The sequence below is a fragment of the Aethalodelphis obliquidens genome, unplaced genomic scaffold (genome assembly GCF_003676395.1).
Source record: "Aethalodelphis obliquidens isolate GAN/ISIS:26980383/991018 unplaced genomic scaffold, ASM367639v1 scaffold11, whole genome shotgun sequence".
Taxonomy (NCBI): domain Eukaryota; kingdom Metazoa; phylum Chordata; class Mammalia; order Artiodactyla; family Delphinidae; genus Aethalodelphis; species Aethalodelphis obliquidens.
The window spans coordinates 7,773,287-7,797,375 of NW_020837955.1; the positions used below are offsets into that span (position 1 = coordinate 7,773,287).

At 41.5% G+C, this 24,089-nt stretch overlaps 2 protein-coding genes across 2 annotated transcripts in view; both read left to right on the forward strand.

Annotated features, from left to right (window-relative positions):
• The window catches only part of MINPP1 (multiple inositol-polyphosphate phosphatase 1), a 167,971-nt gene that overhangs the window by 112,651 nt on the left and 31,231 nt on the right, over window positions 1–24,089 (forward strand). The gene's annotated exons all lie outside the window — the stretch shown is intronic.
• Window positions 4,424–24,089, forward strand: part of PAPSS2 (3'-phosphoadenosine 5'-phosphosulfate synthase 2) — a 79,550-nt gene continuing 59,884 nt past the window's right edge. Inside the window, exon 1 of the mRNA XM_027111926.1 lies at window positions 4,424–4,597. Within this exon, the coding sequence (XP_026967727.1) occupies window positions 4,568–4,597 (30 nt within the window). The 5' untranslated portion in view covers window positions 4,424–4,567. The remainder of the gene's footprint in view (window positions 4,598–24,089) is intronic.

The following is a 24,089-nucleotide window of genomic DNA, read 5'->3' on the forward strand; positions in this document are numbered from 1 at the left end:
ATGCACCCCGATGAGCATAAAGAGAACATGCAAAATCACGTCGCTGCCTGATTGTACATGGCACGTCCTCTATTACAGCCTTCAGCCTTCCCCCACTCTTCCATTGTATCTCCTAAACTCAGCAATACAGATACTTATAATTTTCTGAACATACCATGTTATTTCATGCGGCTCTCTGCCTTTACATTTTTGAATTTACACATACCCTCACTCTATGGAGGGGAAGGCTGGCAGAACCCTACCCTTCTTTCAAGTCTTAGTTTATGTATAATATTCCCCAAGAAAAAACCTGACATCTCTCTCCACTCTCCCTCCTTTCAAAGTTGAACTCTGTGCTCCCACAAAATCCTTCCTTTTAACTGACTGGCCAGTTTAATCCACGCTCTCCATTTCTTCTGGAAAAGATAATGACTGATGCCCACAGCACACTCGGTGTTCTTTGACAGTAGGACACACTGGAATGCCCACACACTTTAGCACCTCCACTCCCTACGCTGGATGCTTACTGAGATCCATTGTGTTTATTTCCAAACCTATTTATATAAGCCACTTGTACCTATTAGTGTAACTAAGTAATTTAGTTAGATGTGACGTAAGTGAATAGCATATGAGTGGGAAAAAAGAGTTGTGTTTTCCATGAGAATAGATGGATGCTTTGGAAAGACCCTTAATTTTTAACTCTATAAAACATCAAACTGGCAATTGTTGAAGTTGCCTATGAAAGTGGTTTTTGGAACTCCCACCAGTGTACCCATACCACAAGAGAAGCCTTTAGCCCTACATCAAAGATTAATGAAGTGCATGTGTTTAAGTCAAAATAAAATATCTAAGGTATGCATGTATCATTTTTACCTGTCCTAGTAATATATTGTAATGTACTGGGGTGGGGTTGGAAGAGACTGTCTCCTTCGCTAGATTGTTTCTTGAAGGCAGGGACCATGTCTTGCTTGTCTTGGTAGTACCTGTGTCTGAGAATGGGAAGAATATTTGAATCCTAGAGGACTATCTCTAAGGACTTCTTGACCCAAGGAAATGCTACACTTATTTCTGTACACGGGGTTTCAACAATTAGGTCCCTTTTATGAATTACAGCCACTAGGGGGCAATGCAACTGCATTCCTTTGGAACGGCCAATCCAGGGAAGATGTCTCCAAACTAGATCCCCTAAAATGTGATAAGCCTCCCTAAAGTGTATTGGGGAACCTGTGGCATAAACATCTCATCAACACCATCATTCTTTGTATATGTGTTTCCCTGTTTATTTGGGGAAGCTGACTCCATTTTTTCTAAACAATGAAAGGACCAAGTAGTAATCACCACCTTATTAAGTTAGTTATTATAGCTGAACCAATTCCTGGAAGGAAGAAAACAAAAGAAAAACAGGAAGAAAATTTTGAAACCCTCATGCAAATGTTGCGAGTAGTATCAAGGATTGTAAATTGGTACAGTGCAGGCCACAGTGTCTTACAGTGGAGTCTCAGAGGAAACACTACTGAGAAAGTTATGGAGAGTGTGTCCAGATGACTGAACAGATCTCAACCCTTCCTTCCTTCCCCTAAATGAGTCTCCTCCCAGTTCTGATGTTCTAGATTCATAGACTTCAAAAATTAAGCTGCTGGGCTTCCCTGGTGCCACAGTGGTTGAGAGTCTACCTGCCAATGCAGGGGACACAGATTCGTGCCCTGGTCCAGGAAGATCCCACATGCCGTGGAGCGGTGGGCCTTTGAGCCATGGCCGCTAAGCCTGCGCGTCCGGAGCATGTGCTCCGCAACGGGAGAGGCCACAACAGTGAGAGGCCCGCGTACCGGGAAAAAAAACCAAAAGACAAAAAACAAAAATTAAGCTGCTAGTTGCTCATATCTTTTCAGAAGGAATGTCCTCTCCTAGGAGTAAGAGGGTAGTGAGAGGAAAAAGAATTCCAAACGTCACCTTTAAAAGAAAGACCCTGGGAAAATAAAAAAGAAAGATTATTTTACTTTTCAGTGAGTTGCCATGCTGAATTACAACTAAACTGATGATCTGTGAAGTTAAGGGATCTTAAACATCGCGGTTTGAGTCCAAGGGAGCTGAGGCCTCCTATTTCACACGTCTTTGAAAGTAATGAAAGAATATCTGTTCCAAAGTACTCTGTTTGAGAATTAATTAAATCTAAAACAAGATAAACAGTCCAGTTTGCAATTATCATGGGGGTTTTGAAGTAGTTGAACTAGAGGCTGAGTGATTCACTGCATCTGGGGAGCTGACTGACCTGGGTTTGAGTCTCAGCACCGCCCCTAACTAGTGAGGAGGGTCAGATTACCTCTCCTCTCTCAGCACCAGTTTTGCATTGCCCATCTGTGAAATACAGGGAGAGGGAAACTGGACAAACGATCGCAAAACCTCCCCCAGGTCTAAACAGTCATATATTTCTTTTCCAGGAAGTTGCCCTTATGGATTTGCCCTTAACATCCTTCTGTTTCAGCTTTTAAAGAAGCAATATGAAAAAAAAACAATCATGCAAATTGCTATTTCTCTATCAACACTTAATTTACCTTTTCTCTTAGGGCAGAATCTGGCAGGGTTCAAAATATGGCTGGAACTGATACAAGTGGATTTTTCCAATAAAATTAGAATGGGATGTTACTGTTTAAACCCCCAAAATTCAAAACATGCTAGTTTGTGTGCAGAACAGAAACTCAAACCCAGCATTTGCCCTCTAGCTGCTCATATCTGAAGGGAGTGGTGGCAGCTTACTTCAAATGAGTAAGAAAATAAATATACTGATATTTCAAGACTGGACAAACATGTAGGCTGCCTTTTAAGTTTCTGACTCCTGATTTATTTATTTTTTTCCCAACTTCCCATGGAGAAAGGCAATCAATGAACGGATATTCAGATCTTTAGTGTCTGTCTGGAAAGCTGACAGTCTTCCAGAAATACAATTGGATATGAAAGAAAAGTTCCAATCCTCACTTCCTTAGGCTACCGCTTCAGCCTTTTCACAGAAGGAAGACCAAAGTTGGAATGGGCAGTGTGGCCCTTGGGCATCTTCATGGTTCTTTTGTACTATCCTATTGATCTGTTTGTCACATTGTGCAAGGAATTAAGGTACAGAGGAGTGTGAGGCCTTGTGACTGCCCTCAAGGTGCTGTCACTAACCATAGCTTCTCCTTCCTTACTTTTGCTTGTCCCAGACATTTGAGTTAAAAGAGTTGCCCTCTGACAAAACCTTGGAGCCCTAAGGTGTAGTCCATAAGCCTTGTCAACTTGGGCCTCCTCTTACTTTTTTGCCTCAGGGCCCATCCTGGTTGCTGAACACACGGAAGTACTATAGGAATGCTTTGGGGGATGGACTGAAACAAGTGGCTGGGCTACTACTGACCATTTTCCCGGGCTGGCCTTGCCTACTCAACTTTGTGAGTCGGAGCAGTGCCTCAGCTGGCCCATCTGTAACAGGAGGAAAATATTGTGAGCTCCAAAGGAGTGAATGCATGTAAACCCCTTAGTCCCGTGAATGGTGCATAAGGTGCAGGCAGACGCTGCGCCTCCTGATTTCTTCTTTTTTTTTTTTTTGCGGTAAGTGGGCCTCTCACTGTTGTGGCCTCTCCCGTTGCGGAGCACAGGCTCCGGACGCGCAGGCTCACGGGCCACGGCTCACGGGCCCAGCCGCTCCGCGGCATGTGGGATCTTCCCGGACTGGGGCACAAACCCGTGTCCCCTGCATCGGCAGGCGTACTCTCAACCACTGCGCTACCAGGGAAGCCCTTCTTCTTCTTCTTCTTCTTCTTCTTCTTCTTCTTCTTCTTCTTCTTCTTCTTGATCATCATCATCATCGATGCTGATGCTGGTGTAGAAAGCCTGGACTGTGGAGGCTGACGGCCTGGGTTTGAATCCCCTCACTTGGAAGATAATCTTGAGAAAGTCTGAAAGCCTCAACTGCTTCATGGGAGAAAGTAGGACTCGATGCCTGGGTCAGGGGCCACAGGAGGCTGAAGGCAAAGGTCAGCAGAGTGCAGAGAGAGGACCAAAAACTGTCAACCGTGGCTGTTATTACCGCAAATGAAGACAAGCTGGGCATCGGTGCCCACTAAGGACCATGCCGACAAGCCTGGCAGTTTCAAGCTGGTCCCAGAGGCAGGAAGCCTTCCTTGGAGAGGCGCGGGGATGGGAGGTGGGGGAAGCTCAGGCAGCCACTAGGAGTGGGAACGCGGACAGCGAACTTGACCTCCGACTGCACGCGGAGCGTGTCCATCCGAGCCCCCGGCTGCAAGGTCCTGCCTCCGACCCGGGCTGGCGGAGCCGCTCCGGGGCGTAGGGGGCCGGACCCGGGACCCCGCCCAGGAGGCGGCCGGGTCCCCTGGGTTGGGCGCTGCTGGCGGAGCCGACGGGGCGGAGAGGAGCACGGCGGGAGGAGGAGGGGGAGGGGGCTGGTCAAGGGAAGTGCGACGTGTCTGTGGAGCCTTTTTATACCTCCTTCTCGGGAGTCCGGCAGTAGCCACTGCCGCCGCCACCGAGCGTCCTAGCGCTTCCGCTCCCAGGAGCTGGGCTCCGAGTTCCAGCGCGCAGGGCACCGCCGCAGCCAGCCAGCATGTCGTCCGGGGTCAAGAAACAGAAGACGGTAGGCTTCGAGTCTCCTGCCTTCCTACTCCGCTCCAACCCCGGGACGCTCGGAGGCGAGCAGCCCCGGCGCCAAGGCTGGGGCGCGGGGAGGAGGAAGAGGAGGAGGAGGGAAGCAGGAGGGCGAGGCTCGGCCGGGACTCCCGGGGCAGCCCTTGTCGGGCAGCCCCTTCCCGCCCCGCGTCTCTGGGAACCTGCGCCCCGTGGGGTCGTCACGGCCGGGACAGACCTCCGGAGCTGGCAGAGTGGGTCCCAGTTAAGAGAAAGGACCAGAGATGGGAAATTTCCTTTCTTCTCCAAGAGGTTTTCCAGACCCATCTTTTCTTCTGAATGAGCTCCGCGCGGGTCCAGCGGGTGGTGGGCTGAGGGAACTCGGTCCTGCCAGGTTTGGTCGCGGGGCACACGTCAGTGAGTCATTGGGGTTTTGTCCACGGAAACTCCTTGGAGTGGACTTTCATGACAGACATTCATAAAGGAAACTACGACCATCTAGACGTAAGGGAGGAAATTGCATTTCTACACTGGCAGGACTCTAGCTTGATTCAGCTCCCTGTTGGAATCGGGTGGCACCTCAGGTTCAGTCATGGGGGGCCCCTCAGCTTGGTGGAGTGAGATGAGGGGACTGTTTTCAGGAGGCTCAATCTTATCCAGGATTAATCTGGGCCATCCTATTGTGGGAAATAGAGGGTTCCTCGAAAAGTTTCTTTCCCACTTAGTGATAGGGGCTCCTATAAAATTTGCATCCTTAAACATGGCAGCAGTGATCATAGATTCTTAGAGTCGGAAACAGCCTTGTAGTCACCATTTGGGCCACACCAGGGGTGGTCTGCAAGCCTTGTTCAGATCCCAGCCAGCAGTCTGCTGAGCGCTCACCTTTTCACTACCACACTACAAGCCTCAGACGATTATGGTGGTTAGGGAATGGGCTGACCTCTCTCAAACAGTTAGACTTGCGCTTGGCACATAGTAGGTGATCAATAAATAAATGTTTATTACTATTATTATATAATACTTATTACTGAAATACCTTTGAGGTGTTTTTGTGGCAGGCGGCGGGAGAGGTGAAAAAAACATGAATTGGAGAAGGGGAGTGGAGGGGCCATGCAGGGGCCAGAAGTGTGGACTTCAGCACCAAGGGGAAGGGAATGGGGGCTCTTTGGTTTCAGGGAACCACACTGGACCCGCAGGAAGATCCAGGGGGAAGGCGGCATCAACTTGAGATGGGAGAATGGTCGGGGTCCAGTTGCCTTTTATAGGAGCGATTTTAAAGTGGAGAGACTCTCAGTATTACATTCGAAAATATTGTTAAATGCAAGTCACTTGTGTTTTATTCCTATTTAATTTTATTAATTTCTGTAAAATTCTCAAGGTTATCCTCTAAATGACAACCTGCTGTGGCACTTAGTAGCCTTTTATATCAGTGAGGTTTTAATTCTTACCTCCTTGCTTTCATCAAGAATTCCTTCCCAATGGGGTTGCTTTGTCAAGCATTAGTAATGAAGGGATAGGTGGTCTTTCCCCTTCATGCCTCCGGTCAGCAAGAGCCTGTGAAGTGAAAGGTTTGAAAACATGTGTTTTACACACTGATCGCGGCAACTGCACAGACAGAGAAAGTGAGAAATTCGAGGGCCGGAGGGTTTGGTTTTTTTATTTACACATTTGGAACCTTCTATTTTTTGTTTGGAGGGGTGTGTGTGTGTGTGTGTGTGTGTGTGTGTGTGTGTTCTGCATAGGATGAAATTAACACCTGAAACAGCTAGTAGGACTTGTGAACTTTTATTTAGCCAACATGGTTATAATCCAGGGCACCAGCACAAGTTCCCCAAAGGGGTGGATAGACACTATTGGGTAAAGCAAGTCAGCTGTAAATGCATATGAAATCTCTCAAGCTTTAAATATTAATTCAAAATGTGTTTTGAAACTTTGCAAGCCAAAACAAAATCTGTCCACATGTGTGACCTCTGAACTAATCAATTATTTGAGAAGTGAGTCTTGCTGATCTAGGAAGGTTTCCTGGAAGTGAGGCTGGGCCGATCTTTTTAGGGACTCGCAGAAATCATTACATTATGTTCTCTATTGTCAACAGAGGATGATCAGTTCACACCCCAGGTACTGCAGTAACTCCAAATATTTGTTGAGCCCCTACTGTGTGCCAGCCAGGATACTGGGGTGAATACATCTTTCCCGGGGTTTTTTTAGCCACACTCTCTGGGTGAATATAGCCTTTTAGTTCAGACCACTGTTAGAGGAGTAGGTAGTTTTGGTTTAAATGTGAGAAGGTAGGATGATTTTCTCACAAGCTTGAGAAAAGTAAAAAAGGAAAGTTTCTTTTATAAGGGAAGGTAGCACATTCTTCCTGTGTTAGGCATCCTTACCATGGCAACCAAAGACAGCTACGTGTCACAGCCCTCCCTCCCACCCTTGATTTACTTCCAACCCTGGCCACCTCCCATCCCGTCGACACACACATAGATCCCAGGAGAAGGAAGGAGGCAGACTGCAGCCAGAGGACTGGAAAGAAAGGCAAAGACCTGGTCCTTTCTTCTTGCATCATGTCCTGGATTAGCATTTTTCAAGGCCCACAGACAATGTTATGTCCTGGAGACAACCAATCTAAAAAAGTCAACTGAGATATTAAAATATTTTCCAAAGGGTCAAACAAGCCAGTGTTTGGAAGGGAGTGAAGGGCTACTGAAAAGTTAAAGCTCTCCCTAAATGTAAGTGATTATCCACCTTTTTATTATTTTAAAAACTCTGTACAATATTCCATTATTTTCCTGGAGGTAGCTACTTTTAAAACTATTTGAAGATGCTGTGTAAGACAAGACATGAATTTCCAGATGAGCAACCATTGGAAGGAAGGAAAAACAAATACTTCCCAGAGTCCTGGCCCTAAGTTGTGCTGTATTTCATTTCATCCTCACAGCAGCCTTCACCCCAGAAAACCGAGCCTCACTTCTAGGGGAGGAGAAATGCCAGGAGCAGGTCAGGATTTAAATTCAAGTTTGTTCAACTTTGAAGCCCCTGCTTCTGCTCCCTCTATTTCTCTGGCCCATAAATTTCCTCATCTGTAATGACTTACCCCTTACAATTGTTGTGAGGAGTAAATAACTCCTAAAAACTGTCTTGCTCAGTTCTAGGCCCATATGCAGTTGCCACTGTTATTATTTTTATTACACCATACTGTCTTGGTTTGCCCAGCAAGGAGAAGAAAGCACAGGTCAGACCATTCCAAAGGCTCAGTAAATGACAACCATGAGAATATTTAATAAAAGCAAACAAATAAAGAAGTATAGAGGTGATGATTTGAATTCTAATTGTAAAAAGCTGAATAGAAGACAAAGGTTGATAAGTAGTGTGGACATACCAGAATAACCCAAATAATCAGCAAGATTTTGCCAACAACCTTGGCCAAGAAAGGCAATCTATATATAAGTAAAGTTTAGACTAATTTCTCTTCACCCTTCCTGTGCCTTCAACTGTTTCCAGATCTATCTTAAAATTAATGTTGTCTGATTCATGCTGTTATTCCATGATCATCTCTTTGGACTTTTACCGTTAAAGATAAATATCATTAACTCTGAGTTTTTTTATCTCTGAGATAGTTATCTTTATCTTTCAGCACTTTGTCTTTCTGTTAATGCATGTGGCTCTCTGGTTTGCTTAGAGGATAATTAGGCTGAACTCAAACATGGAACCTTTAGGGAATGAGAGTCTGAGAAAGGAATCAGTGATGTCAATTTCAGTCCTAGGCGATTACTGTTTATTTCAAAACCTGTCACTAAATAGTAATGGGCACTCATCTTTGTGTTTGGAAGTCTTTGGAAAACACAGAAACTAAAAGTAAATAAACATAAATATAATGACATTTCAACTAACCTTTCATCCCTTAGGTGATTTGCTCATCCGACAGGTGAAATGGCACCTGTCCCCAGCAACTTTGCATAGAGCCTGGCACTGAGTAGGTGCTCCATAAATATTTTTTGCATAAAAGGCTGCAAATTCATTAGTGAATGAATTTGTTTTTAGCATCTCTATTTTGCTTAGATTTCCCCCACTCCCCTCTTACCTGTCTGCTCTTGGGTGCTTGCTTATTTTTGCCTGGATATTCATCATTACCACTGAAAAATTTCCTGTAGGGATTCTTTGAGGCTTAGGATGAATGGCCTTCCCCGCACCCTGCCAACCCCCTGGAGGACTTGCTTTTGTCTCTGCCAGGTGCCTGGTGGCACTACTAGTCTGGCACCACTTTGACCTAAACTTACCACTTAAAGTTTTTTGGACCACCCAGGTGACGTGAATTCGAGCTGCAGTTTTGCACACAGGGACCAGCTGGTGAGTACAAGTCCTCATGGACTACGCCCCTGTGCCTCCTTATGTACACTTCCCATGTCAAGGCCATTGTCCCTGCAGTCTTTCGGGGTGGGAAGTGGGTTGATTCTGGTTCACTGTTATTTTTAGGGGGTGACTCTTGGGAAACTCAGCTTAGTGCAGACAAAGGCCTTTGTATTCTCCCCACTTGGGTACGTTCTAGTCTTCGATTTCTGTTTCACCTCCCCCGTGAGGCTGTCAAAATCCATGCACATCTGCCCCTTATCAGGGCAAAAGTGCCTCCCCGCTTGCTTACCTCTTAGGGTCTTGCTTTCCCGCACATTTTGGCCTGGTAGTTCCTTATTATCTTCTCGGGTATTTGATGTTTCTAATTAGATTATTGTATATTATAGCCTGCACTTGAAATTTGTTTTTATGAAGGATGGGACTGTATAACCTAGACCATCATCGCTGGAAACAAAAAAATCTCTGCCTTTTCTTGATTCCTGTGTATCCTTAACATTTCATATCATACCTTTCCCTTATTATACCTATGACATTCTTATAAAAGGAGTACTTTAAGAACAAGTGAACTTAAGTCAGAAATATTTAATTTAAATTAAATATTTAATATCCTTTTAAAATATTAAATATCCTTTTTCCCTACAAAGTGCTAAGGTCTGGGCTGAAGGCGGAGGACGTGAGCAGTGCTCACCTTGTCTTGTGGCCTCTGCCTTACAGGCATCCGTAGAGATGTGCATTGTCCTGTCTCATCCTTAGTGTTGGTCCAGTTCAAGTGCATTCCTGTCTGAAAGCTCCTTCAGTTTCAGCACCTTTCCTTGCTTCTCTCATGCTCTCGTGGGTACTTTGAGGTCATTGTGCTGCCCCAGCACAACTCTGGGGGAAGTTCGGTTAGGCTGTCTAAGATCTTTGACATTGCCCCTCTACTCCCAGAAGGGTCGGAACTGTGCTTCTGCTCTAGTGTGACCATGCTGGGACTTTGAGGGGCTCCAGGGGCTGCTGGCGTCTGTCCCTGCTTCCTCTCCCTTGGGATCTGTTGAGGCTCAGCAGCACAGCCAGTGCCCCTGCTTTCAGGGTCCCCGAAGCTATTTGGTTCCTCTTACCGCAAGCCCAGCACCAGGCCCAGGACACCACTCCCCTTCTCAGACTCACACTGGCATCTAAGCTCCCTTTGTTTCTGATAAATATTAAATAGAACTTTTTCAGAAAGGTTAATTAACATTAACATTGGATTCGTGACAAATGTGGTCTTATTGATCCTCTTTCCTGCCTTTTGATCACCAAATAATTTTTTTTCAGTTTAGAATAAGTTGGCACACAAGATGGAAATATTTTTTTCTCTCTGCAAAAGAGCCATTGTATTAAAACTTAAAATCTAACTTGCCTCTGATAACACATGGTGCGTAAGGTGACTTCCATCAGTTGGCTGGTGTGACTTCCTTTAAAATCTAATCAGCAATTCTTTCTGTATTTCACATTTACTCCTGAAGTTGATTTTTCTATTACTGGTATTGTGAAAACATGTGTGCAGCATAAACATGGCAAGCTCAATCTAATATCTGTGTAGCACCAAATATTAAATTTTGGCAAAAAAAAATGTGACCTGTTATCAAGCTTTTCTAAAAGAGTTACATAAATATATCAAATGCTACATCATTAAAAGTGATCATTTCTATGCTAGGTTAATATTTGCTTTAAATATCTAGTTAACATCTTTATATGTTTTGTTATAAAAATATGGATTTTTACCCACCAAGCATCTATGTCCAGTCTAATATTACAATTACTTTTTTTCTTTTTAATGCATGCTGAGAGTGGGCTTGAAAAATTATTTGCAGACTTTGCTTGGAGACCTAAACCACCTACAGTGTAGTCTGAGATTTTATCCCCATTACTTCATTCATCTATACCTTCCCTAATCATTTATTTATGGATAACTCATGCTTTCTCAACTTTTAGCAAAATAGGCAACTAAGATGTTGGTGATGATTTTTATTTTTATATATTTCCTACTGTTAAAAACCTGAATTAACTTTTTCGTCCTCTGCTGTGATTCCATTGTATATTATTTTGTTTTCCTTTAAGAGCTCTAAAAACTTTTCCTTTTTTAGTTCGTGTCAGATCCTCACTTACGTATTTATTCACTTCATTCACTCAACAAATATTTTTTGAATGACCCAACCAGGACCTTTCGTTTCCATTGTTTACTAGAGCTACCAAAGCCTTATATTCTTATTTATTTATTTATTTATGTTTGGCTGCATTGGGTCTTCGTTGCTGCACGCGGGCTTTCTCTAGTTGCAGTGAGCGGGGGCTACTCTTTGTTGCAGTGCGCGGGCTTCTCATTGTCGTGGCTTCTCTTGTTGCGGAGCACGGGCTCTAGGCGCGCGGGCTTCAGTAGTTGTGGCACGCGGGCTGAGTAGTTGTGGCTTGCGGGCTCTAGAACGCAGGTTCAGTAGTTGTGGCGCACGGGCTTAGTTGCTCCGCGGCATGTGGGATCTTCCAGGACCAGGACTCGAACCCATGTCCCCTGCATTGGCAGGCGGATTCTTAACCACTGCGCCACCAGGGAAGTCCCCAGCCTTATGTTCTTTAATTATAGTTTTTTAGGCCATTCAAACACTGTCTTTAAACTATTCAGAACATAGCGTTTACTTTTTCTAACTGCAACACCCCACCCACAACTTGTGTATTCTTTCAACCTTCTGCCCAGTCAGTATTACAGTGACGTTGGGCCAAAAGCAATAAAATTTCCAACTGATTTTTCATACATTTTTTAAAATCCCTTTTTTTTCTCCTAAATTAAAAATTTAAATTATTTACTTTTTATTCAGGCTGTTCCTACTTTAAAAATGTATTTTTTAAAGAACCCTAGCACTTTACTTCTGGAAGGAAAATTAAGAGCTCATGTTCAAGCCGTTCAAGTTGATACACAGTATTTCAGAGCTTTGCTAAGCCCCACGACCATCTTCCTGGCCAGCTGGTTGGTGAAACCACCACTGAGCTGGAACTCTGAGCACCTAAATACAGGCCTAGCACTTTTCTCTTTATTATGTGCCCTTTGAAAGAGGCCTTTCCCATTTTCTATAGCTTTCTTTTTTTCTTTTACATACTGGGAAATAGTTTCCATAAATTTAAAAAAAAAAAAAAACACTCCCAAGTTGGTTATCAGTGAGTCACAGTTACACTTTTTTTTTTTTTAAATAAATTTATTTATTTTTGGCTGTGCTGGGTCTTTGTTACTGTGTGCGGGCTTTCCCTAGTTGCGGCCAGCGGGGGCTACTCTTCGTTGCGGCGTGCGGGCTTCTAATTGTCATGGCTTCTCTTGTTGCGGAGCACGGGCTCCAGGCGTGCAGGCTTCAGTAGTTGTGGCACGTGGGCTCAGCAGTTGTGGCTCGCAGGCTCTAGAGCTCAGGCTCAGTAGTTGTGGCGCACGGGCTTAGCTGCTCTGCGGCATGTGGGATCTTCCCAGGCCAGGGCTCGAACCCGTGTCCCCTGCATTGGCAGGCGGATTCTTAACCACTGTGCCACCAGGGAAGCCCCACACTTACACTTTGATTTAGCTTTAGCATCTTGTTTTGATATTCTGGAGATAGAAAACACGCATCAGAGAGCAGTGTTTGAAAAATGTAACTTTACCATTTTGAAATATTTTTCATGGGCCAGTCTGTTTCTCTTTAGAAAATTCAACTCATACCCTCCCAAACTCCCCAACCTCACATACTCTTCCTTAAACCTTCTCAAACAGTTTAATTATTTTATCAAAAACAGGAAAAAAGATAATAATGATTTCATAGTGTGCAATACAGATAAAACTATATTAGGCAAAAGTTGGGGCAAGTTCAGTTATACATTAAGGTCTCAGTTCTTGTTGTAGTTCTCGGAATTTCCAGTTTTATCTCTAAATCCATTCATTTCCATTGTTTCCTAAGTTCATGAAGTACAATGAAGTCGATCACAATAATTGTGTGGTCCTGCCAACCAAATCTAACTAATTGCTGAGTTCCGATAGAATCTTTTCCTGAATTATATGAATAAGTACAGCTCTTGGGCCATTGTGTCACTAATACAACAATGTTCCTAGTAGTTACTAAAAAATAAAATTAAAAAATTTGCATTCATCTACTGTGTTTAAATTAGCCATTTGACTAAGAAGAGATCTAATAAAACATAGAGATTACAATTCTGACTATGGGATTTGCATATTTATCAAGAGTTTCGATTTTTAGAGCATGTTTTGTTAGAAAATTCCCACTCTGTTGTGACTTGTTTATCATCTGCATTGAGAACCTCTGATGTGGCAGGCACTGTTTCCAGAGCCTGCCTGTGCATTAACTCATTTAGTCCTCACCATCTCCTGAAGCAAGTTTGTGAACAAATAGTCAGGAGGGAACTCATTTAACTGAAATAAATCTTTAGAGAGTTCCCCACAGGAGAAGTTAAAATCTTATTAGCTCCTCTGTAGTTAATAAGTTGTTTATTTCATAGAGGGAATGAGACAAATGCCAAGTAGCAAACACAGCAGGTTTGGGCAACTAGTAATATATTACTGCTTCATTTGTAAAATATTTTGTCAGCTGCCTACTGCTGATATCTCAACATAGTAATAAAGAATTCTATTGAGACATTCCCCAGCACTTTTGTAAAAAGAATAAGCGGCATACACTCGCAAATGCATGTTACCCTTGCCATCACACACATTTCTTTCTTTATGGTGACATAAGGTGAATAATTGGAAAATAAATTTTCTTTGTGCTCAGACTCAACAAGTAGGGGTAATAGTTTTTCTTGCCTAGTTTTACCACTAGGTCAGTATTCAACAAATGTGAACAGAATGATTTGTTTCCACTAAAGCTGCTAATACTTGAGCCAAGTTGTAACAGTGATTTGTCAATGATAAAAGGAAACCAGGCTACCCATGTATTTTTCACAAAATAAAAATTTGACTTACCTGGAAGTCAAGGCTTAAGGATGTTGGCAACCAGATAATGCTTCCATTTCACTGGGGACCAATGAGGAGTGCCTGGAAATTGTGAGGTCCTAAATGGCGCTTTCCACGACGTTTGGAAGAAACATTTGGGGAGTTTGTCTCATTCTGTCATCATAGGTCGGGAAAGTCTTAAGTTTTCAGCAATCCTGGGCCATAGCCTCATTGACAGCTACTAGGAAGACTTGGATTCTGATTGCCAGGAGACCACTGTGTAAAAGGCCGGAGCCCACGCTCAAGGGGAGAAGAGCAGCGTTGGCTGCGTGTAATTGTAGGGGCTGAGATCGAAGTCCTTTAATAGAGAGGTTACCTTATTTAAATGAAGGGAGTAGTAGTGACAGTAGAGAAATTAAATCTCAGAATCCATGCGTTCACAGTGTGAGACACCTTGGGTACAAAATTCTCTTAAAAGGATGTGTTGCCTCTGCTTAGTCAGCCATTCAGTGAATGGAAAAGTCTGAGTCATCATAAACACCTGGTTTCTTCCATTTTCTTCTCAGTGTTGAGGCTCTGGTTTAATAAGTCCTTTAAACATCACATTGTGATGTTCATTCTTGATTAGGTTAAGAGTCTCCCTCAAGGTTGAGGAAGGTACCTTGTTGATCCAGTTGAGTTCCTTAGATAGGGGAAGGGAACAAGCATTTATTCGGGGACTTTCCATACAGTAACTCATCTCCTCCTCACAGTAACCTATGGAGTAGTTGATGTTCTTATCCCCATTTTATAGTTGAGAACAGTAAGGCTTATTGAGATTAAATAACTCGCCTTAGGATGCATTAGTGTGAGTGGCAGAGCTGACTCCCTCCTAAATTCGAACGCCATGTTTTCAATGATTCTTTTTTTTTTTTCATTCGTTAATGTAATAGATGTCATGGATACTACAACTGTCAAAATGAAGATTATTCTGACGATTGAAACATACATTTAAACTTTGTGGATGCAGATTAACGCAGTGAAGAAACTGAAAAGATTAGTTGGTCGCTTTGAAAGGGATTTTCCTCAGGTGCTTTTTGGAATGTTGTATATAATCTTTAGAAGATGTGGATTTGAGCAAATGCCATTAAAAGGCAATAAATGTTAGTTTGGATGACGCTTTGCGGCCAATTTTAGGAACGGTAGTGTTTGGAATCGAACCCAACATTTCACCTTAATAATACAAAGCTTCAGTGTTCTAGTGGGTGAATGCATATACCCAAGAAAAAGTGTCCTTAGAAATAATTGCAGTGACTTACATGTAACTCTAGACCTGGCCTTGTTCATTATGTGGGCGCTGCACAGTCGAGCATTCATGAGTTACAAGTTCCCAAAGCCCCATAAGCTACAGGCCTGTTCTCTGGATGTACTAGAGGTTTCATTGACATTTCCACAGCTCAGCACAGAATTTTAATCTTTCATGGTTCAAGGAGCTTGTGTCATATACACAGCCTCATTACCAGAACCAATTGCAAAAGAATATGAAGAAAATACAGAGGTAATGAAACACAGCCTTCAGTGGAACACTTACAGGGCTGGTGTTTAGAAGGGCAGCTAAGACCTGTGCTGAACACTATAATTGTGTGGATTAGAGCATCTTCTGAAGGCAGTTACACATTTCTAGGAGACTTGATTTGATGTGTATTGTGTTTCCATGAGGGCAATTGCCCCCTCTCTGAATTATAGCAGGGTTCCTCTAGGTCTGCATTAATACCTTTCTTTCATCATACTCATCAAGGCTTATTCATAAATTCTTATTAATTATCCTAGCCGCTCTCTAGAATGGGTGGCTATAAGGATTACAAATCTTTACTAAAATAAAGAGATGGGATAAATTCCCTACGCCTTCTGGTGAGCCCATATAATAGTAGAGACAACCCAAGTTTGCCAAGTTCAGTGGCCTAGTTCTTTGTTTTGTCTCCAAGCAGACAGAAGCTCAGGGACACCTGAATGATATTTAGAATGAAGGCTTTCTTATTGGGATTGTACCAAGTTAATTGTGTGCTGTGAAACACCATATGGCCTCATTTTCATTGGGACATCTAGTGCTGTAAACACTACAATACATGAATTAAGTGATTCAGCTAATTATACCCATATTTTATATGCTTCTAAAAAAATAGCACGTGATCCTTTAAATAGAGAAGGTTGTGTATTCAAATTTTATTACCATTTTTTCGGTGTTGTGTCTGTATGTTTATTTTAATGAGGAGACTGGAAACTAAACCATTTCTTTGCTGCTAATTCATGCTGGATTACCTTCTTATTTCCATGGGACATATGAATTCTGAAGCCACGTCTGTCTCCATGATAGCACCCTGCTTGGATCTGTGTATAGTTGCATATAAAGTATAGAAGGAGTTATTACCTTAAAAAGCTGATTTAGACAGAGGCTTGAGGAAAGAGAAGGATACAAGAGTCAAGGAGGTATCTGGAGAAAACTTGATCCTGTAGACCAGCAGTTAAGAAATTATGTCCTGTGGCCAAATCCAGCCCTCATCCTGTTTTGGTATAACCTGTAAGCTAAGAATGGTTTTTAAATGGTTGGGTAAAAAATCAAAGGAAGAATTATATCTCACAACATGTGAAAAGTGTATGAAATTCACATTTCAGTGTCCATAAATAAAGCTTATTAGAACACAGTGATGCCCATTTATTTACATGTTGTGGCTGCTTTCACTGCAGAGATGAGTATTTGCAATAGACTCTATGGCCTGTAAAGCTGAAAATATTTGTTATCCGCCTCTTTAAGAAAAGTGCGCCACCTCCTGCTTTTGACAATGGGGGACCAGTGTTCAGTTCCGACTGACTTAAGTCAATGGCCTGTCAGCACATCACTCACATCTGACTTCAGAAAGCTGAGTACCCAGCTCTACTTCATGAGCCCCCAGTTGAATCGTGTTTGCTGTATTGCCATTGTTTTGTTTAAAAAAAAAACATTATTTTTTAAAAAGTTCTAGGGAACTCATTGTTGTGTCTCTTTTAATGATATTATTGAAGATATTGTTCATTAATTACAACGCATGATATTCTCTTTATAAAGATCCATGGGAGAAATATCTCTTCAGTCTTAGTACCAGAAAGGCTGTATTTTTTCTGAGGGTTTGTGTGTGTGTGTGTGTGTGTGTGTGTGTGTGTGTGTGTGTAATCCTTTGGAAACTGTGCATTCTGTGACTGTCCAGCTTTATTTTTGCCACAAAGCTCGGAAGCAAATTTGTGGCTCACTTTCTACTTTTGCACCAGCTTCGTGCTTGGTATCATTTCACTTTATGCCCCTTATGCTGTTTTCTCTTTTTCTCATCCACTCAGAAGTGAGCTTTTGCTGTGCTTTATGGATCCTGTAAGTCACTGTACATGTTTTAGGAACTATGCAAAACATTAAAACATAATTAAAAATAAGATGCATTTGAACTTTAGCTCCAGAAACTCACAGAGCATTTCTTACGGTCCCACCTCAGAGAGCCCTTCAGCTTTTCCCTACTGTTTTGTGACTTTCCAGGGCTCTGTGTCTGCAGGGCCTTATGGAAACCAATCCTTGAAATGCTTATTAAGTGCTTTGTGGTCTAATGTTCTATCCTTGCTGGAGGCGTATCATCAAACCCCCTCAAGATGGATAAAGATATAGATGAGAAGTTCTTCATCTGGAGTCCAGAGGATTTAGGAGGGTTGTGAACTTAGATGGGGAAATTATTTTTATAACCTATAATAGAAATGTCTCACTTCCTTCAATGATGATCACAGACAACAAATCATAGCAGTATTAACAGTACCTGTGATTATATCAGCAATGGAAGTTACAGATATTTTCATATCACGTAAGTTGTTGCCAATATTGCTGATGTCATGAAAATAACTGTGTTCTTTATTACTCCGAAATTTAGATGATTACTATAGCTGTCTACCTAAGCATCAGGATCTTGTTTTTTAATATGCTGATAAAGAAGGACATTTATTACTGTCCTGTAATTTTACAAAACCATTTTGATAACTAATTCATTTTTTTTTCTTTGCAGTCATTTGTGTTTTATGCATTTAAAAACATTTTTCTGAGAAGGGGTCCATAGTCTACCAAAGGAGTTCTTGACTCAAAAAAGGATAAGAAAGCTCTGTGCATGGGTACACCCATGCAGGCCCACACACACAGTTTTTACAGGCAGTTCCAGGATTCACAGATGCCCAGACAAGGCCCATGTCTAATATGCAGTTTAAGAACTCAGGCCCTATTGGCTAAAATCCAAGATAGAAGGTCACATGAGGGAGGGTTTTTATTTTGTTTTATTTTCTGAGGCCCAGTTCAAATGAATTCCTTCTAAGAATCAACCTGCAGTGCTTAGTCATAATCTTAGTCATAGTATTGATTCTGGCTGTTATCATTTAGCATTATCTCTTTATCCAAAAAGCAAGGAATGAACATGTCTTCGTAAAGTAACCTCTTGGCTTTTGCCATATCAACTCTTGATGTTTTTCAGTGAGAAACTAAAAACCTACCATTTCACACTGTTTGATTTTTAATTTCTATTGAAAAGAGCTTTGAGTCTTTGAATGGTCAGAGCTTGATATGTACGTATGTCATAAATTTGGAATTGGATAAAAAGTACCAGTGCCACCAGATGTTAATGACATAATACCTTTCATGTTCTGTGCCTTGAATGTTTTTATTGATGTTATCTTTACTAATCAAGCATATTTTTTTGTTCATGAAGCCACAGTTCATGTGAGAATATCATTCTCGGATGATATTCGTGTGTTGTACACCCCTGCTTAGGGTTTGCTTTACACTTGCACGGCTTTTATGTTTTTTTGAGTTCCATTTCTTGTGCTGGTATTCTGAATTCTCCCCTTCATTTATTGAGATCTCGGTGGGACCTTAGAGGTTATCTAGTCTGGTGTTTCTCAACCCTGCTACATTTTACAAAATATTGATGCCTGGACACCACTCCCAAGAATCTGATTGAATTGGTCTGTGTGGGGTTCTTTAAAAGCTGGGTAAGAGGTTCCTCGGTTCTGCCTGCCTTGAGAACCAATGCCTAGCTTAATTCCTTCCCCATACAAATGTGGAGCATTGTGACATGCCTGAGGACCTCCAGCTAGCTAGTAACAAATGGGTTTTCTCTACTTCAGAATGCTGTTTGCTATTTTCACATTTTTTTTTTCAAAAACGCTAGGCCATTTACCAGCTAACGCAGACTTCTGGGATGGCTGCGTTCCTCACAGAATATTTAAAATTAAATATTATGGCTGGAATGTTTAAAAGCTTGCCACCCTTGTCCTATTTTAACATTACCTAATGAACAGACAGCTTTCTGGAAAAACCCGGAGATCATTCTTTCTTAGTCAGTTGTTCCTGGCTGTGGTGACAACTTATCCCTGGAAATTTGCCCCATTCCCAAATCACAATGAAGAGAGTGGCTTGTTTTTGTAAGTAGCTTGTGATTCCTGATAATGTAAGTCTCCAGATCTTACTGTTGAACCTGGCACGTTCCAACAGGAATAAATCTAAAAAGATTCCCTTGTCACATTTGATGGCCTTGAATATTAAAGACCCACATTGGAAGAACTCTCCAGAAATCAGCCTGCCTTTCCATTGTGATTTGTCAGTGTAACTCCGACATTTCTAGGAAAAATACATAAATACCTCATGGGCAGAAATGCTGTCCGTTTATATATTTCATACCTATCATCTGAATTTACTAAGAATGAATCAAATTAATTTATAACTATCTGCCTTTTCCACCCAAGCTAATAAACTTCTTGCCTTGTTTTGTCTGATCATGGATTTTGATCAACTTTATTTATCTCATTGGGTTTAAAAATTAATAATGCATTGCCTTATATGGCACTTATCTTCATAGAGATTATTCATTCTTAATGTAGTAAATGAAAGGAAAAAACAGATTTAATATAGATATTTGACTTAAAAAGATTAGATGGCTAATGCAATTCTTTTTTTTCTAATTTATTTTTTATTGCAGTATAATTGATTTATAATGTTGTATTAATTTCAGGTGTACAGATTTCAGGTATAATATATATATATATTTTTTCAGATTCTTTTCCCATATAGGTTATTTCAAAATACTGAGTATAGTTCCCTGTGCTATACAGTAGGTCCTTGTTGGTTATCTATTTTATACATGGTAGTGTGCATACTTTAACTCAAACTCCTAATTTATCTCTCCCCCTGCTAATGACAATTCTTAAATTAATGGCAAGTTTCTGATCTACAGTTGGTTTCTTTAGGACAGCAGCTTTCTTTTTGTTTCTTTTTCCTTCTGTCCCTTTTTTTGTTAATTAATTAATTAATTTGGTTGCGCCGGGTCTTAGTTGTGGCAGGCAGGCTCCTTAGTTGCAGCATGCGAACTTTCAGTTGCTGCATGCATGTGGGATCTAGTTCCCTGACCAGGGATCGAACCCGGGCCCCTTGCACTGGGAGCGTGGAGTCTTAACCACTGCGCCACCAGGGAAGTCCTCCTTCTGTCTCATTTTGAAGTGAATTTCGTTACAGGTATTTTGAAAGCAATGTGTCCATATATATTAAACCTAAAAGAATTAAAATTTTCCTTTTCCTATAGTTCTCCTATAAAACTATCAGGACAGAAAATAAATTTCACCTACAGCAGGTCAGAATACCTTGGAATCAAAAATGACACAGTGGGCTTCCCTGGTGGCACAGTGGTTTAGAATCCGCCTGCCAATGCAGGGACATGGGTTCGAGCCCTGGCCTGGGAAGATCCCACATGCCGCGGAGCAACTAAGCCGCCTGTGTGCCATAACTACTGAGCCTGTGCTCTAGAGCCCATGAGCCACAACTGCTGAAGCCCACACGCCTAGAGCTCGTGCTCCCCAGTAAGAGAAGCCACCGCAATGAGAAGCCCGCACACCACAACGAAGCGTAGCCCCCGCTCACCACAACTAGAGAAAGCCCACACGTAGCAACGAAGACCAACACAACCAAAAAAAAAAAAAAAATCTCCAATGCCTTCTTTAAAAAAAAAAATCTGATACAAAAATGACACACTAAATGGTTTGGCCTCTAGAGAAGAACAAGAAGAAAAGGGAATTCTGCACTAAACCCTCTCACCAGCCCTGTATAGAATCAGCACCAAGAACTGTCAAGTAAATTGCCTCCCCAAGGAAGCTCTGTGTTTCTCTTCTAGATCATCTTCATTTTTGCAGGCAATATAATTTTGAAATTTTGTAGAGTAGAATCCCTTTATCGAGTTATTACTGGAGAGCTATCTGCTATCTCTTTATAGGATAACAACATTATCTATATAATATATAAGGTTTATATTATATGCATGCATGTGGATTGTACTTTGAACCACTTTATGTCTAGGGCCGATTCTAGATCTGTACCTGCCAAAGGATGAACATTCAAAAAAATGTGATCACAGAGTTGAGAAAACAATCTCTTCTTTTTAGCTATTCTTAGCCTTATGAATATAGATAAGCATTTAAATGTATATTTTAATAATTAATTTTGAAAAGAAAATATTTGATGGAACAAAGATTTAAGCAATAAAAAACCCCATAAAACTGTGAGGAAAAAATATGGATCTGTTATGATCTCACAGCTGAGAAGACCTTTCTAAGTGTGACACAAATTCAGATACCACACACACACACAAATATACACACACACAAATTTTTTAATTACCTGCCAAAATTAAAAAAAAAATTTAAATCAAATCAAAAGACAAACAACAACCTAGGGGAAAATTTCTAATTCAGAGAAGACACAGTTCTGCTTTCCAAAATATACAGCACTCCTACAAATGAGTATTTAAAAAAATCAGCAATCCAATAGAAAAAAATGTGGAAAAAGAACATGAATTTCACAGAAAAGGAAATACAAATGGCTCTTAAACATATGAAAAGATGCTGAATCTCATTCATTATAAGAAATACAAATGAAAAGTATGAGATTGAATTTTTCATCTATCAGATTGGCACAGGTAAAAACTTAAGCCAACATGTTATATTGGCACATGTGTGAGACAAGAAACAGTCTCATACACTGCTAGTGGAGATGTATATTAGTACAGTCTCCATAGAGGTGTTTGGAAATATCTATTAAAATTAATATTGAGCATATCCTTTGAACTAGCAATTCAAATTCTGGAAATTTTTCTATAGAGATCTTGCAAATGGGTAAGATGATGTACATGCAAGGATATTCTTGGTAACATTTTGTAACAGAGGGTTGGAAACAGCCTAAATATCAATCAATAAGAGAATTCTTTAAGTACATGTTATGGACTATTTTGTTATTATAATATATGCATAGTAGAAATTAATTTGCCACTGTTAATAAAGAATGAGTTGTCCCCTAATTATACCAATATGGAAAGATTTCCAAGCATTTTGTTAAGTAAAAAAGGCCTGGTGCAAAAGGGTATCTATAGCCTCGTAACATTTGCGAGAAAAAGGAAAAAAGATGCATATAGATATAAGTGCATAGAATATTCCTGGAAGGATGCATAGTAAATTAATAGTATTATTGCCTCCAGCAAAGAGAACTGAGTGGCTGGGTAGGAGATTTACTTTTCAAAAAGAGAAAGCTATATCTATCTATCTATCTATCTAGCCATCCATCTAGATAATAGCAACTGTGAAAAGTCTGTGATTTTATCCCAGTTGCAATCTAATAAGTTAACTTGCCATAGTTGCATGGTTGCTGGCAGAAAACAAAACTCCTGAGTCAGAGACAAAGGGCTTTATTACTCATAGCACAGCTATCAGTATGAGCATCAGTGTGTGTTGGTTTCTCTTGCCCCCATCTCCCAAGCGGGTGACATGGGTGCATCTAGATGGATATCCGCACAAGCAGTGAGTTTTATTATAGGAGAGGAACTGTAAGTGAAGGGAACCTGAATCTTTTTTATGATGGGCAGTAGAGAGGCTGACCCTTTGCTCTGGAGGAGACATTATCTCTCTCATCCAAGGCCGTTCAGTATACAAACATCCTTGAAAAGATAGTCTGAAATAAAAGGCAATTAACACTCTGAACATCAAAAGATGTACAGAGACACAAGAGAACAATGGAGAATTGTCTGTCTCTTGTTTATTTGTAAATATGTGCATTCATATACATATATGAGGTTTGAAGGCTAACAGTAACTCCTGATCATTTGAGCCTTTCAGATAAATTGTGTGGAGTGTGAACTCATTGGTTATTGTTCAGATTACTAGGCCTGGATCTGGTGTCACTTAATTGCCTCCATCAAAGAATGCTATGTCCATCCACCTCACTATTCCATTGTATATATGTGCCACATCTTCTTTATCCATTCATCTGTTGATGGACACTTAGGTTGCTTCTATGTCCTAGCTATTGTAAATAGTGCTGCAATGAACATTGTGGTACATCTCTCTCTTTTTTTTTTAAAATTTATTTTATTTATTTATTATTTTTGGCTGCATTGGGTCTTCGTTGCTGCACGCAGGCTTTCTCTAGTTGTGGCGAGCGGGGGCTACTCTTCCTTGCGGTGTGAGGGCTTCTCATTGTAGTGGCTTCTCTTGTTGCGGAGCATGGGCTCTAGGTGTGCGGGCTTCACTAGTTGTGGCTTGTGGGCTTCAGTAGTTATGGCTCACGGGCTCTAGAGCGCAGGCTCAGTAGTTGTGGCGCACGGGCTTAGTTGCTCCACGGCATGTGGGATCTTCCTGGACTAGGGCTCAAACCCGTGTCCCCTGCATTGGCAGGTGGATCCTTAACCACTGCACCACCAGGGAAGCCCCCATGTCTCTTTTTGAATTAGGGTTTTCTCAGGGTATATGCCCACTAGTGGGATTGCTGGGTCATATGGTAGTTCTATTTTTAGTTTTTTAAGGAACCTCCATACTGTTCTCCATAGTGGCTGTATCAATTTACATTCTCACCAACAGTGCAAGAGGGTTCTCTTTTCTCCACATCCTCTCCAAAATTTATTGTTTGTAGATATTTTTCTTTTTCTTTTTTTTTTTTTTTTTTGTGGTACACGGGCCTCTCACTGTTGTGGCCTCTCCCGTTGTGGAGCACAGGCTCCGGACGTGCAGGCTCCGCAGCATGTGGGATCTTCCTGGACCGGGGCATGAACCCGTGTTCCCTGCATTGGCAGGAGGACTCTCATCCACTGCGCCACCAGGGAAGCCCTGTTTGTAGATTTTTTGATGATGGCCATTCTGACTGGTGTGAGGTGATACCGCATTGTAGTTTTGA